The sequence below is a fragment of the Mirounga leonina genome, unplaced genomic scaffold (genome assembly GCF_011800145.1).
Source record: "Mirounga leonina isolate KUSES-001 unplaced genomic scaffold, KU_Mleo_1.0 Mir_154, whole genome shotgun sequence".
NCBI classification, from domain to species: domain Eukaryota; kingdom Metazoa; phylum Chordata; class Mammalia; order Carnivora; family Phocidae; genus Mirounga; species Mirounga leonina.
Genome location: NW_023270389.1, coordinates 7,184,753 through 7,212,126, shown reverse-complemented (window position 1 = coordinate 7,212,126; position 27,374 = coordinate 7,184,753). Strand labels below are relative to the sequence as shown.

At 39.8% G+C, this 27,374-nt stretch overlaps 1 protein-coding gene across 1 annotated transcript in view; it reads right to left on the bottom strand.

The window, feature by feature from the left end:
* Positions 1 to 6,059: 6,059 nt before the first annotated feature.
* Positions 6,060 to 27,374, bottom strand: part of NUF2 (NUF2 component of NDC80 kinetochore complex) — a 30,171-nt gene continuing 8,856 nt past the window's right edge. Inside the window, exons 6-14 of the mRNA XM_035010052.1 lie at positions 24,651 to 24,748; positions 23,394 to 23,467; positions 21,964 to 22,060; positions 20,474 to 20,536; positions 17,768 to 17,905; positions 15,669 to 15,809; positions 14,588 to 14,763; positions 13,545 to 13,680; positions 6,060 to 6,452 (exon numbers count right to left, since the gene is read on the bottom strand). Coding sequence (XP_034865943.1) covers positions 6,318 to 6,452; positions 13,545 to 13,680; positions 14,588 to 14,763; positions 15,669 to 15,809; positions 17,768 to 17,905; positions 20,474 to 20,536; positions 21,964 to 22,060; positions 23,394 to 23,467; positions 24,651 to 24,748 — 1,058 coding nt within the window. The 3' untranslated portion in view covers positions 6,060 to 6,317. The remainder of the gene's footprint in view (positions 6,453 to 13,544; positions 13,681 to 14,587; positions 14,764 to 15,668; positions 15,810 to 17,767; positions 17,906 to 20,473; positions 20,537 to 21,963; positions 22,061 to 23,393; positions 23,468 to 24,650; positions 24,749 to 27,374) is intronic.

Genomic DNA, 27,374 nt, shown 5'->3' with positions numbered 1-27,374 from the left:
CATAGGAACTTTGGCAGTTTCCCTTCCCCTGAACATAAAACTTAAGCAAAAAAAAGTCACCCCTCTCTGCGTTGGCAGAGGATGGGCTAGCTCTCTCCAGGAGAATCTGGGGCCTGCTGACCTAATGTGTTACACAGCCATGGATTACTAATACAAGGATTAGAGCAAAAGGAAGACTAGCAACATCTGGATGGAAAGAAAGTCTTTAAGAGTTGACAATGTCAGGGCGCCTGGGTGGCTCAGTCAGTTAAGTGTCCGACTCTTGATTTTGGCTCAGGTTATGATCTCAGGGTCATGAGATCGAGCCCCACTTCAGGCTCCATGCTCAGTGCAGAGCCTGCTTGAGATTCTCTCTCTCCTTCTGCCCTTCTTCCGACTCCTGCTCTCTTCCTCTCTCTGAAATAAATAAATAAAATCTTAAAAAAAAAAAAAAGAGTTGACAATGTCCATGGATACTTCTGGAGAGCAGAAATTATGCTTTCACTTCTTTCCATGCAGTCCAATTGGACCTGGAATAAGGTGGACTCTTGGTAGATGTCGCTTGAATTATTGAGCGAAGGTTGGGGGGCTAAATTTTGTGAAAGTAGAGAGTCCAACCACAGACAGGAACATGGGGTGACTAGGGCTTCAGGGATAAGACATGTCTAGGGAGACTAACCATTCTGGCTTGCCCAGGACACAGGGGTTTCCTGAAGGTGGGACATGAGTGCTAAAATTACAACAGTGAGAGCCCCATTAGAGGAACCCTCCAGGGAAAGCAGGGAATTCATGGAAAACCTAATGAGGAGCAGTCTATTATCCCCTTGAAGATAGTGAAGTTTCTTCACCAAATATTATTTCACTTCCTTTATGTGCTAAGTTCTAACGATGAAAGCATGAATTCTGGCCTCTGGAGGAGAACTGATATAAAGTTGCCTTGGTGACAATGGACAGCTTTGCCCTCCTGGAAAAATGCAGCTGATTTCTGAGAACTTTTAGGAAGATATTAACGTTCCCATAGCATTTTTTTTCCTTCAAATCTCGTCAAAAGGATGGCTTTAAGCATCTCAGTAGTTTCTGAATCCTCTCTCTCCTCTGCCTGGAGACAGACCCCATAGCCATAATGAACATTGGTGTGGGTAGTGGGTAGTCAGAGTCCCGAGTACAGCAGGACTTATTTTTCTGCTTCGATTTTATTTCTTTCAAACTGTAAAAGCTGACCTCGCACGGCTACAGCTAGTTTTATCACCTCAACTTCTTGAGCTTTACCAGTAACAATAGCCACTTACAAAGAGTGCTATGTAGTTCACATTTATTATCTGATTTAATCCTCACAGCAACTTAAAGACACTATAATCCCTGATTCACACTTGAGAAACCGAAGGCTCAGGGCCATTCCAGGATGCGCCCCAGTTCGCTCAGCTGGTCAGTTGTGAACATGGATTTCGAAGGTCTTTCCTAAACCTGCGTCCTGAACCACTGTGCTAAATGCCTCGTCTTCGTGATGGTCAACACACATAAAGTGCCTGACGATGGCCCGGCCGCTGCACCAAGCATTCCACGTACGTCATCTCAGCCTCGAAGGGCAAAGAACCTGGCAGTATGAAGACGGAACCAATGATGAGAGGCTGTTAATTTCATATTCCAAGTGTGGTCTGTGGTCCAGCCACACCAGTATCACCTATGAGCTTTTTAGAAATGCAGGTTATCGGGTCTCACCCAGACCGACCGAGTGAGTATCTTCATTTTAACAAGAGCTCTCAGTGACTTGAACACATAGGAGATCTGTAAAAACCCTAACCCGGCTATGGGTGGATTCCCCTACAGCAGTAGTTCTCTAACTGGGATCCTGGACCAGCAACATCAGCTTCCCCTGGGAACTTGACTGAAAGGCACATTCCAGAGCCCCACCCCAGCCCTTCTGAATCAGAAACTCTGGAGCGGTAAGCTGGTGGAGCGTCCAGGTGATTTCAGTGCGGTCTGAGACCTGCTAATGCCTTCCTTACCTCTGCTCAACCTGGAAAGAAGAGCCAGCAGCGACACCCTGTGGAGCCAAGGGAAGTTTGCACCTTTTCTATGAATGTACCTGCTGCTTTTCCCTGGTAAGGTCAAACTGTCCTGATCTTTGTTCTTTGCACTAAAAATACAAAGCTAATGTCTTTCCCCATGAACTGTTTACTTTGAGGTCTTGTGCCCATTGTGATCAAGCAGACTAGATCCTTTAATTCAGCGAACTCATTCATCACCAAGTAAGTGTAAAAGATTGCAGTCGAAGTAGTGCAGAAGGTAGAAAGCATATCAGATTGGTCCCGGGAGCAGTGTAGTAACAGTTATATTTATAACAGCACCTGCTACCCCTGGAATATTTACTATGTGGCAGGATCTTTGCTAATTGTTTTCCCAAACTCCCTCAGTCCTTACAAGCTAGAGATGTAGTTACTATTGCCATTTTATAATAAAGAAAGTAATGTGAGGGCTGATTCTGATGCCAAGGCTCTTAATCACGTAGCAGCACTTCTTAAAGCGATCCCTGAGGATCAGTGTTGTAAGTCACTTAGTGTGCTTGTTTCAAGGGTAGGTTCCCAGAGACCCACCACATCAAGGCATGTGTGACAGGCACCCCAGGCAAATGTTACACTCCCACAGTCTGAGGACTGCTGCGCTACACCGAACTCCCTCCATCGCAACATTGTCCTTCAAAGAGGACAATGGACTGTTCCCGAAATGGTGAGGTGAGCAGCAAAGATTCGTAGAGCAGTGGGGAAGAGATGACCAAAGGGGACCTCCAAAGGGAGATCTATGGGGTGGCAGTATGAATGGATTAGAAGAGGATGCAGTGGTAGAGACTGATTTTATCATCTTATCAGAAAAAAGCTTGTCCCCCAGAGTCCTCAATGCCAGTCCTCGAGCTTCTTTTCCTAAGTGACTTGCTAATCGTTGTATGGGGTTTCTCGAATTCTTATCTCGGGAAAATTCAGTTTTAAGAGTTGCATGAAATCTGAGCTGGAAATCCAGCACCAAGCACTAGGAGGATGATTTAGATAAAATAATCTTAAAAAGATAATAAAATAGGGTCAGAAATCGGAGCTTTGTGTTGAGTCATCCTTGTAAGCAGACTGTTAAATAATTTTAAGTTACTGTTTAGAACCTATTTTGACTCTAAATAGATTGTCTCCGGGTTCCTTCTGACGCTTTTTTCGAGTTGTAACTATCACTTTAAATTTTTCAGCTTTCCAATCTTAAAATCAAGTTACTCCGGCATTAGTCATGCAAGCTATGTTATGCCCCCTGGTGGCAATATGGGTAGGAAGATGAGAAGCCAGTCTCAATCAAAGGGAGAGAGCCAACTTAATTGAAGTCGGTGGCGGGCCCTGAATTTGAAATGGAATTTCATATAAAACTTTTCTGGTCTTACTAAAAATAGGAAACATCCCGTTAAGCTAAAATCAGAGGTATTAACTTCAGCCTGCAAGGTACGTATTTCAATTTCCCTTGCTTTGTCATAAAATGGATTAGCTCCTTGAAATATGCCAGTTAAATTTGAAATTAAATATTTGCTCTACATATAGCTAAGTAGCTGGACTCATAAAAGATGCCTAGAGTCTAAATATGGGCAGAATTTCCTTCGAGATCAGGCCTCAGCCTATCACATAAACATACTGCTCTTTCCTTCCTTCAGAGCAGTCATTGTTCTGTTAATACATTTTAAAATGCTACACAGCCCAAGGAAGTCAGGTATATTCAAGGAGGCTTTGGGAAAAAATTTCAGATTTTGTTTGTAGTCTTCAGTTGGAACAGCCAAACATAGGTTTTAATGTGGATTATACTCAGGGCTTCTTGAAGGTGGATTTTTTATCTGTCTGGGAAGGGAGAGTGAAGCTAGCAAACTAGTGGTTTGGTGTGAAAAAATGCATGGAAGATACAAGTTTCTTGCTGGATTTAGATAAACCTGACCTCAATGGACAAATTATTTGGTCACGGGAGAGAAAAATGGCAGTTCCTTAAGGAAACAGAATAGGTGACTACCAGGTGCCTGGCTCTATGCTATCCTAGAAGTATGGGAGAGAGAGAGAGAGAGAGAGAAAACAACAGAGAGAGACACACACAGCCTCAAGAAACAGTAAGTCTAGCAAGTGAAGATGTGTAAAAAATTAGTGATATAAATGAAAATTGTAACAGACATAAAGGAAAACCTGACAAAGTTTAAAAGGGCATTTCAGCTGTAGTTTGGATTGAGACTTGAAAAATGAGTATTTTCCAGTTGAACATACAAAGGAAAAACAGAAACTAAAGGAGGAAACAGGTGTAAACGCATGCAGGTGTGACGTGCCCGGGATCGCTCCAGGATAAAGCTCTGACGAGAAGCGGCAAGAGACAAGGCAGGAGTCTGGATTAAGATGGGTCTTAAAACTCAGGCACAGTTACTTTGTCCTTGAGAGGTTCCATGAGGTTCTCAGTTCATGAAGCCCTTTCTGTTTAGGAAATTCTTCCACTGTGCCCCTTGGCCAAAAAAAAACACAACTAATGGACCTGTTAAGTCCATTATTAAGTAGTTAGATTAAAACAACTTCTTGGGCATTTTTGTCCTAACAATGTGTGTTTAGGAAGAATAACACAAAAACTGAAAGTATTTTTATTCTACTCTTAAATAACCAATTATTAACTGGATGTGTGTACTTACTGGGCAGTGCCCAAGTTCTCAAACTTTGCAGTCAGATTGGACATCACCACCCTCATTTCTTATTCCATAAGAATGTGATACTTATTATCACAGCAAAGGCCAGAAACCCATTTCATCAAGATGTTATCATTGAAAGGAATGCAGTGGGATCTAACTTTGAAACTGTGAGCTACCTTGGGCTAGCAGTTTGCAGTGGTGTCGAATAGAAAGTCACCATCTCTATGCTTCCCTTGCAAATTTCAACTATTCCATGGTTCCCCTGTGAGGTCACCATCACACCCCAGCAGCAGTTTGAAAATCCAAAAAAACTGCAAATCACTGACATAATCTAACTTGCAAGTTTAGAATGCCCTGATGCCTTTGGGGGTAGGGATGGGTAGAGACCAGGAGCCTGGTGAGGTGGTCATCACAAGCTTCTCAGGTAGGAAAGGACAATGCAAACTGCAGCACGGGGGAAGACATGAGAAGAAGCAAAGTTGGGTACATTGATCCACAGTTCTTGCTAACTAAATGTTATAAAAAAGGAGTGAGGTGCACAAGAGGGGAAACGGAGGGGTTCCAACTATGTGTAGTTAGCGATACCATTTAGCAGAACATGTGTTAAGTATTTTGATAATCTTATTTGAATCTCATTGGTTCCCCTTGCAATCCTGTCTTTTATTTCATGCACGAAAAACATTATTTTGAGTGGGTCCATTAGGCTCGGCCAGAATGCCAAAAGGTTAAAAACATCTACTGACTATTGGACATGCAAGTGTGAAATTCAGGAGAAATAAGCAAAATGTAATTAAATGTACATAATGCAGTAAAAGTTGCATGGATGTCTCGATTGTGATTGGAGCTGTGGGTGTAGATACAAGTTTTCAAACAGGAGTAAGAGGCTGAGGATGAGGATCAAGGGCAGAAGCCCACACTCAAACTTTCTTTCAAATGATTACATTAGAAAGTGTGGTATAGGGGGAACATTCCAGGCTCCAGCACCATACAGAGGACAGCCCAAATTCTGGCTCAGCTGTTTAATCTCAGGACCCTCATGGTTACTTCACCCATAAAGCAGTAATAAAAATATGCACCCAGGGGCGCCTGGGTGGCTCAGTTGTTAAGTGTCTGCCTTCAGCTCAGGTCGTGATCCCAGGGTCCTGGGATCGAGCCCCGCATTGGGCTCCCTGCTCAGCAGGGAGTCTGCTTCTCCTTCTGCCTCTCCCTCTGCTCCCTCTCTCGCTGTGTCTCTCTCTGTCAAATAAATAAATAAAATCTTAAAAAAAAAAAAAAAAATGCATCCAGAGTTGCCCAAGTGAGGATCAAATGAGATCCCAACCACAATGATCAGAAATACTACACCCCCTGATGTCCACAAACAAAGCACCAACAGCCGGGAAAACAATAGAAAAATTACATCTTTCAAATGCACCTATTTTGGTTTTATTCCAACTACTTTCAAGGGGCAGAAACATGAATCACTACACAAGTTATTTGAATTATAAGTTAATAAACTTTTACGTTAAATGCATTATCTTACAAAGTAACAACCTATGAGAGGATATAGAACATTATGTGTTGCTTCTGATACTTCTGTTGACTTCAATTTAACTGTTCTCTTTCCGAAGGTAAAATGAAGGCAGTGAGCTGTTTACAGGAAGCCAAGTGACTGTGTCCATCAGGTCGACGTTCTGAACATCCTCTTCTTCAGTTCACCTGTCTTCTGCTCTAACTGAGCACCAGCGTCCTCTGTGGCCTTTTCAATGCCTTCATGGTATTTCTCCAAAGCAGCTTTCAAACTCAGAAATATTTCCTAAGCGGAAAATGAAATGGAGTAAGAATTATCCCGTGCATCAACCTAAACTGATAAGAGTTACAAGAATTCTAACCATCTCGTTAATATTTATTAATAACATTTTAAAGCCTAAATGATCTCATGCGCACACCCATGCACACACACATGGACCTACTCGTTTTAAAAAATTCCTTCTTTAGGCGGAACAGACACATCAAAGAGGTCTGCTGCTTAGAAAGAACAGAGCAGAGAGACATGTAAAAAAGACTTGGATTTGAAGATATGAAGAATGTATTTGTAATTGTCAAGGAAAAGCTTTTACTTTGGAGCTTTTCATCTCCAGGCAAGTCCCTGGGTTACTCGGGACAACTAGACCCTCTGTGTCTGGCCCCAATCACCAATGAAAGATAGGTCAACAGATTTTTTTTTTTTTTTAAAGATTTTTTACTTATTTATCTGAGAGAGAGAATGGGAGACAGATAGCATGAGAGGGGAAGAGTCAGAGGGAGAAGCAGACCCCCCACTGAGCAGGGAGCCCGATGTGGGACTCGATCCTGGGACTCCAGAATCATGACCTGAGCCGAAGGCAGTTGCTTAACCAACTGAGCCACCCAGGCGCCCAGGTCAACAGATTTCATAAGTCATCTGTACGATTGAAAAATACACATGTTAGAGACACTTTAATAAACTTATCGGGTAATTCTACTATAAGCAATAAGTTTTCATATAAACCTATGTAGATGTGCTAAGAATTAAGAAAAAAATGAGAGAACAATGTTTACAGATGGGATAAAATAATAAAAGAAGCCAATTGGCCTGCAAACACTCACACTCATCCAGTGCAATTTTGATCCTTGTATTATTCATTTTTCTTGAACAAAACAATTCTCAAATCCAGACACAAGAAGTGGTATTCTAAGTTGATGGTTTTTCATCACTGAAATAAAACAGCAGTTCTCTTCCAGTGGGAGGAAGAAGTAGTAAATGGGTACAGATGTTCTCAATTTTAATCATCCCTGCCATTAAATTTTTCTTAAACCTATAGTTTGGTACTACTTACCTTAATTTAAATTTTAGTGTAGATACTATCTGATTTTGAACAAACTATATGGATTATAATTTAATATATTACAATTCATAGTGTTTCATAAAAGAATGAAACTATTTCCAGACTCTGTCATCTATGCAAATTTGAGAGCTATTGCTCAAGATTCAGTGAATATAAACAGATGCTTAAGGCTAAACACTTTCCAAAAATCCAAACACAGATATTTATTAAATCCTAATACAAAAATAGAAGAGTCTATTTAGATTTCTAAGATCTAATTGGGCATCAAATTACTACAACTATGATGGAATACGAATCATTAAGAAAATAAACATTTTTGAAAGCTTTATTTCTTCAATCTTAAAGGAAAAACAAGGTGAAATTAGTTGCTAGCTTGTGTAAACACCATTTAAAAAAAAAAAAAACTCAGCACATTCAGCAGTTATAGATCAATTTAACTTCCTAGTTCCATAGGAGTGTATATTTATTCTTACTAAAAAGGAAGCTGAATAAATTTGGTAGAAAGACAGTACTCATAAGAAACTATTAAGACTAAGTGTCAATCAATAGTGTCAATCTAAATATCTGAACCAACCACTTCAACACACCTAAAGAAACCATTTCCTTCCAAGAACAAAGATACTCTCATGGAGGAACCAAACCCCGCAGGTTGAGCCACGATATATGACATGTTAAAGCCCATTCCAGGGGTGCCTGGGTGGCTCGGAGTGGGGGTTGAGCATCCGACTCTTGATCTCAGCTCAGGTCTTGATCTCAGGGTCATGAGTTCGAGCCCCATGTTGGGCTCCACGCTGGATATGGAGCCTACTTAAAAAAAAAAAAGCCCACTCCAGGGCACATCAACAGAAGGCAGCAAGCACACATTTGAAGTAACAAGGCAACCCTCAGAAGATGTTAATGGCAACAAGCACAGCCCTCACAAATGCTATTTCAGTTTCCAATTAAATTCTGTATCCAAGTGGAACTTTAGATTATTAATCCACATCTAATCCACAAAATAAGTACATCTCACGGTGATGACTTCACTAAGGTGAAATATTTTTAAATTCAGTCTGGTTCTGTGGTGTCTCTGTGGTAACCACCAGGTGCCTGTGGCTAGAAAACTGACATTTAAATACCTCCGGGCTCCTGAGCTGCTGCCCAGACACAGGGGCCCAGTGGCTACCATACAGAACAGGACAGAAGAGCATCCCCATCATTGCAGAAAGTTCTACTGGCCGGCACTGGTCCAGGGAACTGTCTCACTTTTACATCAGATAAATTGCAGAGGACAGTTGACCCTTGAGCAACATGGGTTTGAACTGCACGGGTCCACTTATACACAGATTTTTATACAGTATGGGATTATAAATGTATTTTCTCTTCCTCATGATTTTCTTCCTAACATTTTCTTTTCTCTGGCCTACATAATGTAAGAATACAGTACACAATATATATAGCATACAGAACACGTGTTAATTGGCTGTTTATCTTACCAGTAGGCTATTAGTCAATAGCAGGCTATTAGTAGTTAAGGTTTTAGCAAGTAAGAAGTTCCATGTGGATTTTCAACTGCATGTGGTTGGCACCCTGAGTCCCTGGGTTGTTCAAGGTTCAATTGTATATAATATACATGGGGCTTCACAGCCAATCATTACCCAACAAGTACATATTTAATTCATCAACAAAATACATTATTGAGTACCTTCTAGAAGTAGCACTGTGCCTAAGTACACTAGAAAATGCAGATGTGCTTTCTACCCTGAAGGAACATACAGCGCTTACAGGATGGCTAAGTTTTGTACTATATTCTAAATTTTAAATATTATTTCATTATAATTAATTTAAATGTAAATATAAATAGCCATATGTTGCCAGTAGCTACCCCACTGGACAGCACAAATCCAGATTATCTGGAATCAACTAAAAGCACTATAGTAGTATTTGAGAGAGAGAGATCGAAGATATGTCACAGGAATCAGAGACTATACTTTCTAGTAAATTGTAAATAACTGAAATGATTAGCTTAGATCTAAAGCTTTAAAAGTCCTAGAAGGCAGGGATCATGTCTTCCTTATTCACTACTGACTCCAAGTCAGGTGGCGCCCCTGGCGCCCAGAAGATGCACAGGCCATAGGTGAACAAGGGACTGAGGGAATGCACCACAGGGAAACCAGGAGCTCCCATTTTAAGCAGGAAAGTATAGCAACAGGGATAGTTTAGCAGGATAAATTTGGCAGTACTTAGTATTCAGGGTAGATCTGGTGCAGAGAATCTCAAGTCAAGGAAGAAATTTAGCAGGTTTTTGCCACAATCCATGAGCATTACAAAATTAGGTGACAGAAGCAGAACAGAAAGGGGTTGTGATGAACAGTATCAATGACATTTAAAAAAATCTGAACACTAACCAGGTGCTTGTCTGGATGTCAGGATTATCTACAGAAAGTCCAAAATTTCAACTCCTTGCGATGGAAAAATGATGATGCCATCAAAGCATAAGAAGAAATTTGTGAAGAAATGGAGTAAAAGGGAAAGACAGAGAGGCAGAGGGGAAGGAGAGAGATAGTGAGGAGGAGAGATGCTGGAAGCTGCTAGAAATCATTCTATAAATGTTATTCTTGTTGTGATGAGCGAGCCCACTGAAAACATCCGGCAGGCAGCTCCACTAAGGAGCAGGGATGGGGTGACTGGACAGAACAGGACACCGGTTTAGAAACCGATCTAAATAAAGGTGTTAACTGAAAGCAGCAGAGATAAGGATCTCTGGGAAAGAATATTTAATGAAAAAAGGGATGTGAAGATCATTAGGATCTCAGAGAAACTGCACCCAGAACAAATGGACAACTGTAGCCTGTCTTTTCCTTCTCATGGAGGGTGATTATGAAGGAAGCTAAAAGGAGCTCTTTGGAAAAATGCATCATGATTCGCCATAGGATTTAGACTCTCCCATGCTGCTCAGGACACATGGGTATCACAATGCAGACTGGAAAAGCTACAACAACTTAGCAACTTCAACAACTGTATCCAAAGTTCTGCTCAGTGGCTCTATGCCTCTCTGAAGGAAGAAATATCTACTATAGCAAAGGGCCCGATTCTACTCAACATTTTTATTTTGGAGAATATGCATGTTGATCAAATGTGCAGGTGGTGCTAAGCCATGAAATAAATGTGAATGATTCAAAGATTTAAAATGACCTTGATACTTTGACATCTGCATAGAAGTAAATAGATGGAAGCCTTAACGAAATACTAGTAAAATTCTGACTTAAAAGTCCCATGAAATGGTTGCATTCATGTACGGGGAAGCAATTTAACTAGGCAGAACTACATGCGGAACGGATAGGGGTCATTTAATTGATCAGCAGCTCCATATGAGCTAAGGGCGAGATGCTGCTGCTAAAAATCCAAGCCAGTATTACACTTCAGTAACAGAAGCATTGTGCTTTGAGACTGGTCCCAGCATTATCTGGAAGGCTATGTTTAGTCCTGGGTCCTACATTTTACACAGAATAATGACAAACAGGAAACAGAGGGGAGAAGACAGTAAACAGGATAGTAATGAATCTGAAAATTAAGCTATATAAAGAATGGCTGGAAAACTGGGGCTCATTAACCCAGATGAGAAGGCTGGAGGAACCCATGATCATTATCCTCAAATGTCTGAAGTGATATTAAGCAGAGGATGATACAGATTTGTTCCAGAGAGATCTTGGTTCACTTGAGTACAGAAATTATATTTTAAATTCGAATTAACATTTTAACCACTAAAGCGGTCCTAGCAGAACAGCCTGGGTGGTTATGAGCTCGACGATATTGAAAACAATGAAGCAGAACCTATCAATGGTTCTCAAAAGCCACAGTAAAAAATTCCAGTTCATGAACCCCGTTGCTGATGATTCTAATTCAGGACATTTGAAGGGGGGGGGGTTGTTTGTTCATTTTTGAATTCTAATACGCAGCTGGTTTTAAGAAACACCATGCTAGATGACCATCCAAGTTTACAAATATTGATGAAAAACTACTACATATAAGGTGCCATTCCAGGCATGGCTTGACAGGACATACTAAGGTAGAAAATACATGATTGCTACTGTTGAGAAACAACATGTTCTTGGCGAGACAGACAGACACTAAACACAGTGACATGAGGCCAGAAGGGGCACCTTTACGACTGATGGGCTGGAAGTGCTGAGGCACATAGTAGCTGGTTCACTAACTGGGCCTGACCATGTGATAACAAATAAATATTCACTGATTGGGGCGCCTGGGTGGCTCAGTCGTTGGGCGTCTGCCTTCGGCTCAGGTCATGGTCCCAGGGTCCTGGGATCGAGCCCCGCATCGGGCTCCCTGCTCCACGGGAAGCCTGCTTCTCCCTCTCCCGCTCCCCCTGCTTGTGTTCCCTCTCTCGCTGTCTCTGTCAAAAAATAAAATCTTAAAAAAAAAATATATATTTACTGATTGATTTTAAGAAGTAGGATTAAATATCTCCTATGATCTTTCTAACCTGCATTCTAGAGAGAAACAGAGAGCTGGGCGTTGGTGAATATCTCGTTCAGGGGCAGGAGAAAGAGAAGCAGTTGAAATGTGGAAAGAAAGGGAAGAACACAGAAAGTCAGGACAGCCGACTGGGCCGACCACAGTAGGGAAGATGGTCATTCTCTTTTCTTTTCCTTCGTTCCGACCGTCCTTCCTTCCTCCCTTCCCAGCAGCCTTGAGACAGCACTTGGGGTACGTCTACGCATGCTTCCATGTGCACGGGTAGCGATGCCATCTTTCAAGAGGATACAGGTTCCTGAGAACGGGTGAGGGGATTGTCTGCAGTGGCTTTTAGTTTTAGGACTCCTTGCAAATTGGTTGTGGGTGGTGGAAGGTAGAGACAGCAAATATTTAAATATTTCTCAGGTATCAGAGTTTTAGGAAACCTGGATCCAATATGTCAATAAAGTGAAGGTGAAAAAGAATGAGGGGAAAAAAGAAAGAGGCCGTGGGATTTTACACGATAAAAAGTTGTTTTTAGTGATTTCTAGTAGAGCATTTTGGGGCAATCTGGAAGATACAGGTCAAACTTCAAAGGTTAAGAGAAAATGAGGTATAATACATGTATCAGGAATAAACGACTTCTTGGAGACACTGGCAGTTAAGAAAAGGACAGAAAGAGGTAAACATTTGATGTTTGGCACTGTACTGACATTTTGGAAAGACAAAAATGTAGACGATGTCTGTCCTCATTAAACTTAGAACTGTTTATGAAACGATAAAATAAATACACTGAAACAAGCCAAGAATAGAAGCAGCAAGTAACGTTAGGCAATTACGATAAAGTTATCATGAAAATTCTCATCACATAGGGACCACCCTCAGCTATTCTGTTTCAGGTAATAGCTCAAACACATTTAACACTGATGGTGAGAAATATTTTTTTTTAATATTTTATTTATTTATTTGTCAGAGAGAGGGAACACAAGCAGGGAGAGTAGGAGAGGGAGAAGCAGGCTCTGATCCCAGGACCCTGGATCATGGCCTGAGCCGAAGGCAGACACTTAACCGACTGAGCCACTCAGGAACCCCTAGAAATACTTCTGAGATCCTTTTATAAGGACGGAAAAATGCAGAAACTTTTTAAAGGACATTACTTAAAATCACTATCCAAGTTCATCTATCAAAAAAGTTCAGAATGAGCACTGGGTATTATATAGGACTGCTGAATCACTGACCTCTACCTCTGAAACCAATAATACATTATACATTAATTGAATTTAAGTTAAAAAACAAATTAATTTTAAAAAAAATTTCAGAACCTTTATGGAGCATGCACTCTTAAAGCAGAGCACGGATGCTCGGCTAGGTCAGGGGAAAGGACATGGGGGGAAAAATGTACGAAGGAGGCATAAATCCAAACAAACAGTGGTGATGGAAAAGGGGCTGTAAATGGAATTAGAACCAAGGAACTGGGGATCAATCTCTACTTCAGAGAGCTAGCAATATCCTGAACGTGAGGGTGGCAGAGTCGCCACGGTGAGCTGGTGAGACCATTAAAAAGGCACCTGTGGGCACCCACTCACCTGAGACTTCAGCCTCTCCCTCTCAGTGGCATCTTTCAGTTGCTGAATTCCGAATTTGATTTTCTGGATTTCTTGATTAATTGTGGTTACTCTCTCGTAGACAGCTCCTCTTTTTTCCTGAACTTTATTGCAATCTCTAAAGGAAAACAGACAGCTAAATTTTAATTCCGCTCAAGCATCTGAAAAGGAAAACATGAAACTCTAATTTTGATTCCAAAGAGATCACATATATTTGTTTGACAAACCTAAACCGTTTCTCGGGGCATACAAGCAAAGAGCTGCAAACCCCAGAGGGTGCTGGAGCCAAGGGCTGTTATTTACGCCAGAGACTAAGGTGACTCCCCCAGCTGTGCTCACGTACGTACTACTGGGAGGAACGTTGACTCGGGACAACTTTTCTGCAAGGCAGTTTGGCAGCAAATACAAAATCCGCCTGTTCTGCCCTTTGTCTTCATCCGCATGAGGAAGAACAAAGGAAATTTTCACCACGTGCAGACTGAAACAAGGACATCTCATAGACGTATCTGGGGGTGTATTCTAAAAATATAGTCTGAGAGCTGACGGGAAGAAGGCTCTACCACGGGAACACCCCAGCATGCTGGCTAACGGCCATAAAACCCTTAGTGAAATATTACTTCTTATCTGGATTTTAAAAATAAATAAATAAATAGGACCTTTTCTCAAAACATGGATGCTACAATGCCGGAGCCCAGCTGGACCATAAGATGGACCAGGTGACTCATCTGATGCAGCCCTAGCCCACTCCTCTGAGTGCACTGAAATGGGCAGGGGCACCGAACCCTTTTGGAGAATCCTGCAAAGGATGTGGAAGCGTGATATCTGGAAAGGGAAAAAACTAGGACCTAAAACAGCTCTAAATCTAGACCCAGCATTATAAAATTCATAATTAATTCATCTTTTTTTATTCACCCAAAGGTGGAATACCCTGTTGAAATTATAGGAGTTTCAGGATCTTAGGGGGAAAAGTGGACTAGCTTTTCCCAATTATTTTCTAACACATTAAACTGAAGACAAGTTCGTACTCAATCACTGTGCGTTTGTACTGCTTGACATCCTCGTGCTTCTTATTTATTTTGAATTGTGCCGTGGCGAGTTTTTCCTTCTTCACAATCATTAGTCTTTTGAAGGAATTTTCTTCCGTCTTCAATTTCTTCAACTCTGACTCATCACTCTCAATTTGGTCCTCCAAGTTCAGGCTCTATAGTCGACAGGGAGTACTTAAAGTCGAATCAACCAATTAGGATTTATAAACAAAACAAACATCTATTTCCTGGGATGAGCTATAAGAAGATACAATTTGAAGATGAGATAAAACTGTTTCAGGCCCAAAGCCGAGCAGAAGAAGGCAAAGTGTTGGGAGGGGACCACAGCAAGGCACTGGGGACGCTGGGAAGGAACAGGACCCTGGGCAGGGCTACATGAAGGGGGTTTGGGTCTGTATTAAAGTAGGAGGAATAAAGAGAGAAGGGGAAACCCTAGAACCATTAAAAGCAGTGAACCTCAACCTTCTTTTGCTGACTCTGGATGGCAGACAAGGGAGTGTATGGTTGGGATAGAATACCTCAGGTCGCCTTCTAACCCCTACTTCCCTCAAAAAAAGAAATCCTTTATCAAATGCAGTGTTAGTGGTCCTGGGGACAGCGTGGGTTACTATGATCAAGTTAAGAAGTAAAAAAGGATTTTCAAGCTTCTAGCCTGGGAAAATTAATGTCGGCATTCACTCTCCATCTTCAGGGCAGGCACTAAGGGCATAAACTTAAATCGCAGGTACGATGTGAGACCGTAAGTTGGGACTTTGGGCTTACTGGTGAGATCATTTCCAATGTTAGAACAGGTTTAAAATTCCATTACTTTCCTCCAAAATATACACAGCAACGTGCCATGTTAATTAATCATTTCATCTGAAGGCTAACAGAGGTCTTACCACTGCTGTGTTTAAGAAGAAAACTGTTGTATTGCTCAGCGAACCCTGCCACATCTATTATACTCTAGAATGATCCTGCCTTTCTTTAGGAAAAATAGTAACACAAAGTAAAAGCAAAGCCAAGGAACTATAGTAAACTATTCCATAATAAAAACATTAAAATTCCACACAATACAAACCTCTTTTAAGATGCTGGTTAATTTTTCCCTGTTATCTGCCAGGTCCTGTATTTTCTTCTGATATAACTGTACCTCCAGCTGACATGAAGGCAAGCAGTCAACGGAGTCTCTATAGATTTCATACTTTTCCATTACTTCTTGCTTTCAAAGAAAGAAAACATAAAAACCAGTTTGATAGTCTCCTTTATGAAACTGCAGTACTGTCAATTTGTTTGCTCTTAAATAATTTCTGCACTTAATACTGAAAGCTTAAGAGCAGAGAACAATTAAGTTTCTAGGTCAGTAAGAAAGCGCTGTTACTGACATGTGTCTAAGTACATATAATTATGCTTCTTAATTGCCAAATATCCTTACACAAAGGAAAACTGCCACAATTTTACTAAATCACTCACTGAAGTACCTTCCAAAGGTTATTCATGATGATTTGAAAAGAGTTCGCGTCTGCTAATATTCAAACTGCTCCTAATTACTCCTGGGCAAATTGTATTACCAATTATGATCTTCCTATTCATCTGTATAATAACTATTACTACAGCTGATTCTTTTTAAAAGATTAATTCCTCTTCTAAAATTAGAAAATGAACATGTAACAATACGGACTTACTTTTCTTCTCCCCACTAGCCTATCCCTCCAACCACCTTCTTAACCAATTGGATTTTGTCTTCAGTGAAATGCTTAATCATATCATTACTCATTTTTGTTGTCTTTTTTCTTACGAATCTGTAACCACTCTGCATCTTTGCATGTTATGGATATAATCCCTTTACCTCTCATATGCATTATAAACATGATCCATAGGTCTCCTTTTCTCTAACTTAATTAAAAAAAAAAAAAATCTATCCCGGTTCAAGATTATACAAGTGTTCTCCTAAAATTTCTAAAATTGTTGAAGTTTTAATCCACATAGAATTTATTTTTGTAAATGGTGCAAGGTATAGACCCAGCTCCCTTTTCTTCTATGTGAACAACCAACTGAACCAGAACTGTTTTTTATTAAATAAACTACACTTTTCTCATAAATACTCAGATCTAGTTTTTGGCTCTCATTTCTGTTCTCGTAATCATTGTCTATTCCTAGGTGATAATTCTTAATTATCAGGAATGACTAGAATAGCAAATTCAGAGGTAAACCAGAAACGTTCTGTTAATTGATGGTTTAAAAGCTCTGCCCCACAAAGGATGCTAACTTGTCTGCCCCCTTCTACTTCTGTCACACCGTGCCTCCATCCATCTCCCACAACAACCGATCATCTTGTTAAACATAAATTACATCATGTTCCAACATCCCCCTTTAAACTAATCAGTGGTGTACCCTTGCCCCTAAAGTAAAATCCCGCTCCCTGAATAATCTGCCTATTTCTTATTTTCCTATGGTCACCTCATGCCACTCCCCTTCTTATGCATGAGGCTTTGTTCCTGGAACATACCTCGCTTCCTTCTACCTCAAAGAATTTGCATATGCTGTTCCCTCTGCCTCCAATGGTCTTCCATGTACAAATTTAGTAGGATAACCACGGTTTATTCTTCAGATGTCAGCATCAATTTCTACTTCCTTCCCCTCTCCACCCCAGATTTCCAAAATTTAAATTAGGCTACCCTCATTATTTCAAAGAACCCTATATTATTTTTTGTTTCTCTTTTTGGTGTTTCTTAAAAAAATATTTTTAGAGCAGTGTTAGGTTCACAGCAGAACTGCACAGAAGGTACAGGGATTTCCCATGTACTTCCTACCCCAACATGTGCACACCCTATACATATTCATAATATATAACCTGCAATTATATCACTGATTATAAACTTAATACTTTTCTCCATCATATAAAGTAAGTCTCAGGAGGACAGAGAATTTCTGTTCTGCTCACACAGGGTAAAGTCTCAAAACTTTGTTGCATCATTGAACAAATGTCTTGAAATTGTACTTCTTTTCCCTACACCTACTTTAGAGGAGAGCAACATATCAGAGACAAGGGCAAAAAGCTTAAGAGGAAAAGAAGTGTAGATAAACTGGAAATCACAAAATGAACCCACGATTAAACAAAAGTTGCTAAAAAGAAAAAAATATATAGAAAAGCATTAAAATTAAAAAAAGGAAATTCACCCTGGAATTTTTAAGTTTCTGGACTGTATCTTTCATTTTTTCTTTATAATTCTTTAGCTTCTCTGGAGAATCCACAATTTTTGTTTTCAAACTCTCTTGTACTTCTTTCAAAGAAACTACTGACAATTTTAGTTCATTCTGTTGAGAAAACATATTTATATATTAGATACAGTAATAAAATTGTTAACTTACCATTACAATAATGGAAAAGAACAAAGAAATTGGGTCTGTGCTCTTTGTAGTGGGGGAACAATTAAATTATGATCACCTGCTTATTTGCTCCCTTTTGTCTATGGGCCAAAGACCAAGCCCCTAAAAGCAGGACATTCAAGGTCCTTCACTGTGTACTTCTCCTGTCCTTGCAAGGTCCCCTGCTGCCAGTGCCCCACCATACCTACAGCCTGCTAATACCAGTCCTAGGTTTGAACAGATGCAAGTGATGTCTCTTTGATCAGTACGGTCCTCCTGAATACCATCATCCCACCCCTGTACCGCCTCTGAGTTTCATTAATCCTTGGAAATCCTGCTCCCACTTCCCCTGCATTCCTTCTATGAACAGTACAATCACTGTACATGCAATGCTATAATTATGTACTTAATCTGTGTGGCTGAATTTGACTGAGCAGCTTGGGGTTGTGAGAAGTTATCTTTGTTCTCCCAGAACACAGACAAAGCCATAGCACTGAGCAGGCGCTCAACACATGCCTGCTGAATTAAAACAAATTTCCTTCCTCTCCTGAATTTCAAACCATTTGCGGAATTGAGGTGAAGGGCATCGGAGATTTTTGTGAAAATTTTTCTGCAAGTCTAAAATTATATAAAGATAAAAAATATTCATATGAACTTCCTCCCCAAGTATTAGTTGATAAATTATGTTTACATTGTTTTGAGATACTCTCTATGTATCGATATGGGAAGATCTCCAAGAAATATTAAGTGAAAGAAACAATTATAGATCAACAAACAACACAGGCCCATTTCTAGGAACACTGAATAATGAAACGGCAATAGGTAACTGTATGTGTCTATGTAAGCGCATGCAACGTCATGGAAAGGAATGGGAAGGAGCAACCTGTAGGGGAAGCAGGCCCAGAGAAGAGGGCCTTCTGTGTCTGACTCTCTGTCTCTCTGTCTCTCTCTCTCTCTCTCTCACACACACACACACAGAGGCATGTCATTTGAGTATTTTATAACAGGAATGTATTACTGGATGGCTTCTGTAATTTGTCTACAAATTACTTTCAACTAAAAAGAACCACAAATGATCTTACATTTTGATCAACTCAGAGCCCAAAATTGAATGTTTGACACCATATGTCTGTTATTCTAGCAAACGGTCACACTGTCTACTCTACTCTCGCATGCTCTACAAAACCAGAGCCCAACCTCCTTACGACTGACGTTGACTTTTCATCGCATTTCTTCCCTTTATAAGAAGCCTAAACCCGATACTATAATTACAAAACGATTTTGTTTTAAGGTAGATTTAAATGGGACAGAAAAAAATGAATAATAAAATAACCAGGCAATACTACTCAGAAGAAAGCACTTGCTAATAAAAAGAGTGACAGAAAAATACAGGATATATTACACCAAAGTAAATTTCAGGTGGTTCTATATAGTGTGTTAATAGAGAAGCCATAAAAGTACAATGAGACAACCTGGGATTAAAAACATGAGAAATGGGACAGCGTTTTCTATGTATAGAACTAAGCCCACAAACCATAAAGGCAATGTCTATAAATTTACATTAGAAACATAAGCCTTCTAATGGAAAAAAATCACGAATTTAAAAGACAAGTAGTTAATATCCCTAACTCATAAAGTTTCTTTAAAAAAAAAACGAAAGAAGCCAGGAACACACATAGTTTACAAAATAAGACATAACAACAAACCATTGAAGAGGATGTCAAAATCACTAAGAATCAAAAAAATCAAAATGAAAATGAGGTGTTTTTTTCCTATAAAAGCGACAAAGACAGAGAAAGCAAACTAAAAACCTCCCATTTTGGCAAGACAGTAGGGAAAAGAACACTCTCATATTCTATTGGTAGGAATGTAAATGGGTATCTTTTTAGAAGCCAGCTTGGCAAGGTGGGTCAGTTTTAAATGTGCATTCCCTTTAACCCAGAAACCCTACAAGTAGGAATCTGGTCTAAGAGGAAAAGCAGCCTGGTACACAGATCTCGGCGTGTGAGTACGTGAGTGGGTGTGCAGCATACACACACTGCTGTCTAGGAGCAGAAACATCAGAAGCCGGTGAATGTCCACCAACAGGACACCAGAAGGATCTACATCAGTGTGACGTACAACCATAAGCAGCCGTTAAGATAATGAGGCTCTATGGTGGCCTGGTAAGTATTCATACTCTTGTTCAGTGAAAAAAGGCAGGTTTGTGGCATGAAGAGTCTCACAGCTCTGAGGTAACATTACACATGGCTCTCCGCATAGAGAAATATCGTCTATGCACGCATCAGACTGTGTGGTGAGCCACTGGGTGATTTTCACTCTCCTCACACATTTCCATGTTTCCATTAAAAAAAAAAAAAAGGTAGTCAGCTATTATATTTAAACCGAAAAAAGTTAAACTAGTTTCATTTTAAGGAAAAAGGGAGAAACATTTACTTTAACAATGCACACAGTTAAAATACTCCTCCACACAAAATATCCAAACCTTAAATGCTGGTTATATGCAAAGATGCTTACCAAACGCTTGGTTTTCTCTGAAATATCAGACTTCTTTTGGGAATTTCCGTCCTGGAGCACTATCTAAGGAAAAACGCCAATAAACTGTTTTCTGTGATGATTCAAAACAGATTTAAATTTAGCCACTCAGTGCGTTCTCATAAAATAAAGGTAAGGAAGGAGAGAAGTTAAATGGATTAGACCAGATATTCTTAAACTTCCTCTGTTTACGATGCCCCCAGGCCAGAAGAAATACCTAACGGTTTCTTTACTAAGTAGGAGAGTCCAAATAACTGCCTAAGTATTTACATCCTAAGAACTTAGTAGCCCTTTGAAAAAATTATGCATACAAATTGGGAAAAAATAATGTTTATTTTATTCTTAAATAGCCACAACTACTTCCAAGTTGGATGTGTGTACCTATTGGACCCTGCACAAATTCACACACGTTGGAATCAGATTGGACACAGACATTCTCATTTCCTGTTCTGTGAGGTTGTTCACGAAGTATTGGTTTTTCACCACGACAAATGCCAGAACCCAGGCTCACAAAGATATGAATGGAAGGCAATGTGCCTTGAGCTAGGAGTTCAAGCAGGGTACAAGAGATGCTAACAATCACTGTTTCCCATAAAATTTTAAAATATCCCAAAGCCCCTGAAGTCCAGGGTGCCTCCGTACAGTCTGGGAACAGCAAGTTTAGAAAACGGCAAATCCTAAAAAATTCTAGTCAACAAGAATTGACTAGAACACAAATTGATAACCATGGTTGACAGAAGTATATATCCATTATAAGGAGCACAAATGGGCACAGCAATATACCCTAGATCTTTTGTAACTGAAAGTAACGTGCTCTTACGTCCTCCACAGCCAAAAGAAAAAAAAAACAAAGTTGTTTTTAATTTATGTGAACTGTGAAAATAAAATGAAACCTTGCTCACATGGAGTCGGGAGGCCAGGAGGGGGAGCTCTCACCCCCCATGAAGCCGTGTCAACTCCAAGAAGCCTCATCAACTAGGCCCCCCACCAGGGCAAGAGCCACTGAGTCTCTACAGGAAAGCCTCTTCCCCTGCAACTCCCCCAATGAGAAACCATCACCACCCTCGTGCTAGGTTAGTCTTTTCTGAGCCCAAGAAAGGTGGTTCTCTTAGCGTTCTCAAAGTTCCTGCATAGCAATTACTTTGCCGTGCTTTCTGCTTTTATTCCCTAGCTGTGAGCAAAAACAAAACCAAAGTGCCCAAAAAGAAGAATTTTTTGTCATATAATGAATCAGACTCTGTGTTTAGACTCTTGCTTTTCTTCCAAGGACTCTGATTCCAAACAACCCCTCCCAACCTCCTCCTCCTTCTCCATAAAATAACATATTTCTCTCCTTTGTTTGTTGGACGAGCCTATGGTTTTTGCTGCAGTTTACTTGTACCAAATTGCAATTCTCTGCTATTTCCAAATAAACCCATTTTTGCTGATAAGATAACTGGCTGTTTAATTTTTAAGGTCAACACAGCTGATACCGTTTTTTGACGAAACTCTTGATTCAGTGACTGCTGCAGCTCCTGAATATCATCTGAAAGCTGTTTGAACTCTGCTTGTTCTTCAACTGGAACAGAACTAAACACAGCAAAATAGATGAAAATAACATATATCAAGTTCTTAACTTTGCAAGGCCAAAATAGTCTCTGTCCTCAAATGACTCAAATGGAAAAAAAACAAAAAACAAAAAAACTATCTGCTTTCGTGTTTCTGAATTCTCATCCTTCCATGTGACAGAGATTTAAAATAGATGACCTGGCCTCTACAACACAGAAAATAAAGATCAGATGGGCTCCTCAGCCTTCCACCACCGAACCTGCGTATGGACTCATCTGCATTCGTACCTGCCTTTTCTAACTCAGCTCCTAATACAAGAAGCGCAACATTCCCTTCCCTGTTCAGTGCCGGCTCCTGCCTGGCTCCTCTCCTCGCCTCCCTCCCCTGGATCATCCATTCCCTTTGCTCTGCCTGTCCTTCCTAACAGCACCTGCCCATGTAAAAGTCTCTGCCATGCGCACCATTCTCAACTTCTGCTTTTGAGACATGGTACAGAATTATGGTTTTAATGATCATTTCCCTGACTGCTAGTGAGTTTAATAATCTTCACATAGTTAATTAGCTATTTGTATTTATTCCTCTGTAAATCCCCTGTTCTTGGCCTTTGCCCATTTTCCTATTATCCTTTTGCCCTTGGTTTGTAGTTCTTCGTATTTTAGGAATATTACACAGGTTTTCTTACTAGGGACGGTGCTGCTCTGCTGGGTAGGCTGCAGATACTCGCCCCCAGTTTGTCATTTATCTCTTAGTTTGCACTAAATTTACCTGTGAAATTTTAGTATCTGCCTCCTATTCCCAGTCTTTGCAGCCTACTGCTGTCTCTAAGACAGTCTATACCAGGGCAGGTTAGGAAAGCTCTCCTGTGAAACAAAGAAACTCAAAGCCATCAAGAAATGAGAAGGGATAGGAAATCTTTCTGCTCAAAATCGATCTATCTGGCCAAGAACTCTAACTCCCGAATGACTCTCCAATATGACCGATGAGGCAAAACAAAACAAAGCTCTCTTAACAGAATTAACTGGCTTTAAGGAAGAAAGAGAGTCCACTTAGTTACTACTCACCTATAGAAGATAAATACTTCCAGACATAATTTAGGAGGCAAGTTAATGGCTTTAAACATCTCAGGCTAATTCACTAACAACAAGAATAAGGTAAAAGAATATATTATGTACTAAGAGTTAGAAAGGAGGAGAACGAGTTTTTCTTTTTTTGGAACAGGTAAACTTAAATAGTCTGCTATTTAGTGAGGAAGGTGAAGGAGACTTGAGGTAGACTGCAGGGTTGTCAAATACTACTCATGATTCATTCTGCATCTTGAAATTACATTTATTTTATTTGTAAATCTCCTACTTACTCAAGTCTCTCCAATTTCATTAACGCTTCCTGGTGAGCAGTATTTAACTGGTGCATTTTGTCCAGAGATGATTTCTATTAAAGCAATTTTCATATTAGTGCTTTTCAACACAAACAGTGATGTGTTTAAAAAAAAACATCTACCGGTACACACTGCAAAATGCTTACTCCTCAGCTTTCACTATCAGAAATAAGACATTTTTAAGAGAGAACAGGCATTCATGATGAGTGAATTAGGAATTTACTTATTCACGCATAAATGCTGAGTTCTTACCATAGTCAGGCACTGTGCTAAGTGCCAAGAATAATACCCAAGAAGAAGTAGTTATAGTTGGGACTTAAGTAGCTCATTCTCCTTGAAGGGTCAGATACACGCATGTAAGTCTACAAACAACTTGCTACAGGACCAAAAAAAATGACATCCAGCCCAACCCGGGTAATGGCTGGGGAGGAGCATCACAGGGCGCTTTGTAAAACTGTCTGAGCTATGTCTTAAAAAATGAGGAGAAATCAGCCAAGCAAAATTGTATGTTTTTGTGTGTATATTAGCAAATCTACGTGAAGTTTTGGAGAGTGTGTGATGTTTGGGAAGTATAAGCTTGACATGATTTGTGCAAGGAAGCTTCTATCTATACAGCTCAGTGTTGCTGGAGCTGAAGTTCTAATTATCTGGTGTTACTCTGGCACTTTTCTAAGAATATGATAACCCAAAACTGAGGACAGATGGAAACAAATCACATGAATGACCCATAATCTTTCCAAATTCTCTAAATTGTTGATGAAATGAGTTTCCATCTGTTAAAGTGATTTACTTGGACTGGATCTTATAATGCACTGTTGGGCAAGCATGATAAAACATCATTTTAGGCCATTTTTTAGAAAGCAAACATAAACCTCAAATATCTCAATTAAATAAAGAACACTGCACTATCTATTAAACTCCAAAGGAAAAAAATATGAATTCGTCACTATTTCTCTTCCCTTACATTTCCTAATATAGGAAAAGGAGCCTCAGCTGTAAGATTAGAACAAAAAACCCAGCCTTTCCCTAATGTTATCCAATAGCGAAGAAAATCTCATTCTGATACATGCTTTCCAGTAACGAAAATCTGCAAATTACATAAATATTAAAATAAATTTGATTCTAACAGCCATCCGACAATTAGGTATCTGTGACAACTATTTCAAAACAGATCAGCACTTTATAAGTGATATTACTGATCTGCTATGTGACTCAAAAAATATGTTTAAATCTTACATATTGCCAAAGAAATTCCATATATGTCTCACGGCATGCTTCTCTGAAGTGAATGAAGTTGATAATGCCACTTAAAAACCGACTTGTCCGTTTTGCCTCTAAAATAGAAAGCAAGACTCCTTAAGTAAATCTTTGAAACAAATGTAAAAATAAAAATTCATTCTCTCCCACAATATACTCTGCTCATAGCACATAGAATAAAACTGCATGCATGCTATAATGAACCAAAGCGCAAAAAATGTGCTCTAATATAAAGATCAGAATTATCTTTGCATTAATAACTTAAAAAAAAAAGTAAATCATTTTTGGTCAAGAGAGAATAATAAGGAACAGATTTACTCTCCCATTTTAAACTAGAAAACCAGATAAAATATACAAGGCAACCAATTTTAGACACCAGACAACAGGCAATACAGGACAGCCATCCCTAAGAGAAACAAATGAGGTGAACCCTATTAATGCACCAGCCCAGTACTTAGGCGTTCTCAGGCTGTACTGCAAGGAGGGAGAACACAAACAACTCGCAGGTTTTGCTGAGTCACAAAGATCAAGTTTCGAGTTTGGAGAGGTCAAGGCAGCTAGAATTTATGAGTTCTAGAGGCCTTGGCCTTTCCCAACTAAACTCTATCTTCCTGACAGCCTCTATAAATATATTCTATAAATATATTCTGTTTGTTCAGGAAGACAGAGCAATGCATCAGCATTAAAAGAGAAGGGGAAGATTTTTTAAAAAGACCCAAATCAAACTTTTGTCCTTAAAAAATAAAATATCTGCAAAAATAAATACACTAGGTGGGATTAATAGCAGATCGACCTGACAGATGAATGCATTAGGGACAATGAAGACACAACAATAAAAGCTATTTAAAAGGCCAGAGAGAAAAAATGGATAGAACACCTATGTGCTGAGGGACAACATCAAGGTAGCATAACAAATGTGTAATTGGAGTCCCACAAAAGAGACTGGCAGAAAAAACTTATATAAAATATCTAAATATTTTCTAAATTTGATGGACACTATAGACATAGTCAAGGAGATGAGTGAGTCTTAGTGGGGGTGGGCAGGGGGAGAGGAACACAACAACAAACGGAAAGAAAATCCCCAAAAGCACATTATAATAAAACTGCTAAAAACTTGTGATAAGGAGAAAGTCTTACAAGCAACTAGACTGGGGGAGAACCAAAAGAAAATAAGTCCAGGCTAAGCAAGGAGAGGAACACAACAACAAACGGAAAGAAAATCCCCCAAAAGCACATTATAATAAAACTGCTAAAAACTTGTGATAAGGAGAAAGTCTTACAAGCAACTAGACTGGGGGAGAACCAAAAGAAAATAAGTCCAGGCTAAGTAAGCAAGTGGTTTGGATTATTAACTTTCATGTAGGAATCATTGCTGATGCCTTAGGGGCTTGGCGCTGAGCACTCTAGCAGATGGGGGACTCTAGGAAGGCTGCATCCTTAGTGAAGAGGTAGATTGGGGCAAGAAAAATCTCTCATGCCAGTGAGGGAAATGACAAAGTTCCTAGTGTCTCCTAGCCTTGTCTCTGGGGAGCAAAGGATCTCTGAGAATTCCAAAGCTTGAACCTACTGCCATAAGGATTTTTAGTTTGAATTAAACTGTATATGTGGTCCAAGAACTCCCAAATTTGGAATTAAAAAGTGATCTTTAGCCAATGATAACCCAGGAACAACTGCCAAAAGCAGAAAGTATCCCAGGAGGGATGTGGCCTCAACCCCAGCAGCAGAAGACCATAGGACGACTCTGCTGAAGACAAGCTTAGATTTATAATCCAAAGGCAGGTGTGCATATGCACGTACACACGCGGAAGACACATCTGTCATCAGTTTGTGGTATGCAGCTAAAGCAGGACGAAAGGAAAATTTATAGCACTAAACATGTATATCAGGAAAGAAGAAAGGTCTCAAATTAACGTCCTCACCTTCTACCTTAAAAAAAAAAATACGGGAAAAAAAACAGCAAATCCAAACTACGCATGGAAAAAAAGAAGGAATAACAATAAGTACAGAAACCAATAGAGAACAAAAACATAAATAAAATACAGAAAAATCAATGAAATCAAAAGCTGGTTTTTTGAAAAGATAAACAAAATTGATAAGCCTCTGGCCAGACTGGTCCAGGAAAACGACAAGAGTGAAAAAACAAATGACAAATGTCAGAATGAGAGAGGGGACATCACTACTGACCCCAAAGACTGTTAAAAATGATACAGGAAGATTATGAACCACTTTATGTTAATAAATTTTCCAGCTTAAATGAAGTGGATAAATTCCCTGAAAAGGGGAAACACCAAAGCTCACTCAGGGGCGTTGGCAATAAACCACCAGCATTTGATATTATCAGTGTTCTGGATTTGTGCTATTCTAATAGGTGTGTGGTGGTTGGTCAATTGATTTTTGACAAGAAGTGCCAAGGTAATTCAATGGGAAAAGAATAATCTTTTCTGGGGCACCTGGGTGGCTCAGTCGTTAAGCGTCTGCCTTCGGCTCAGGTCATGATCCCAGGGTCTGGGATCGAGCCCTGCGTTGGGCTCCCTGCTCAGCAGGAAGCCTGCTTCTCCCTCTCCCACTCCCCTGCTTGTGTTCCCTCTCTCCCTGTCTCTCTGTCAAATAAATAAATCTTTAAAAAAAAAGAAGAATCTTTTCAATAAGTGGTGCTGAAATAATTTGATAACTATATGCAAAAAAGAAAAAACCTGAACTATG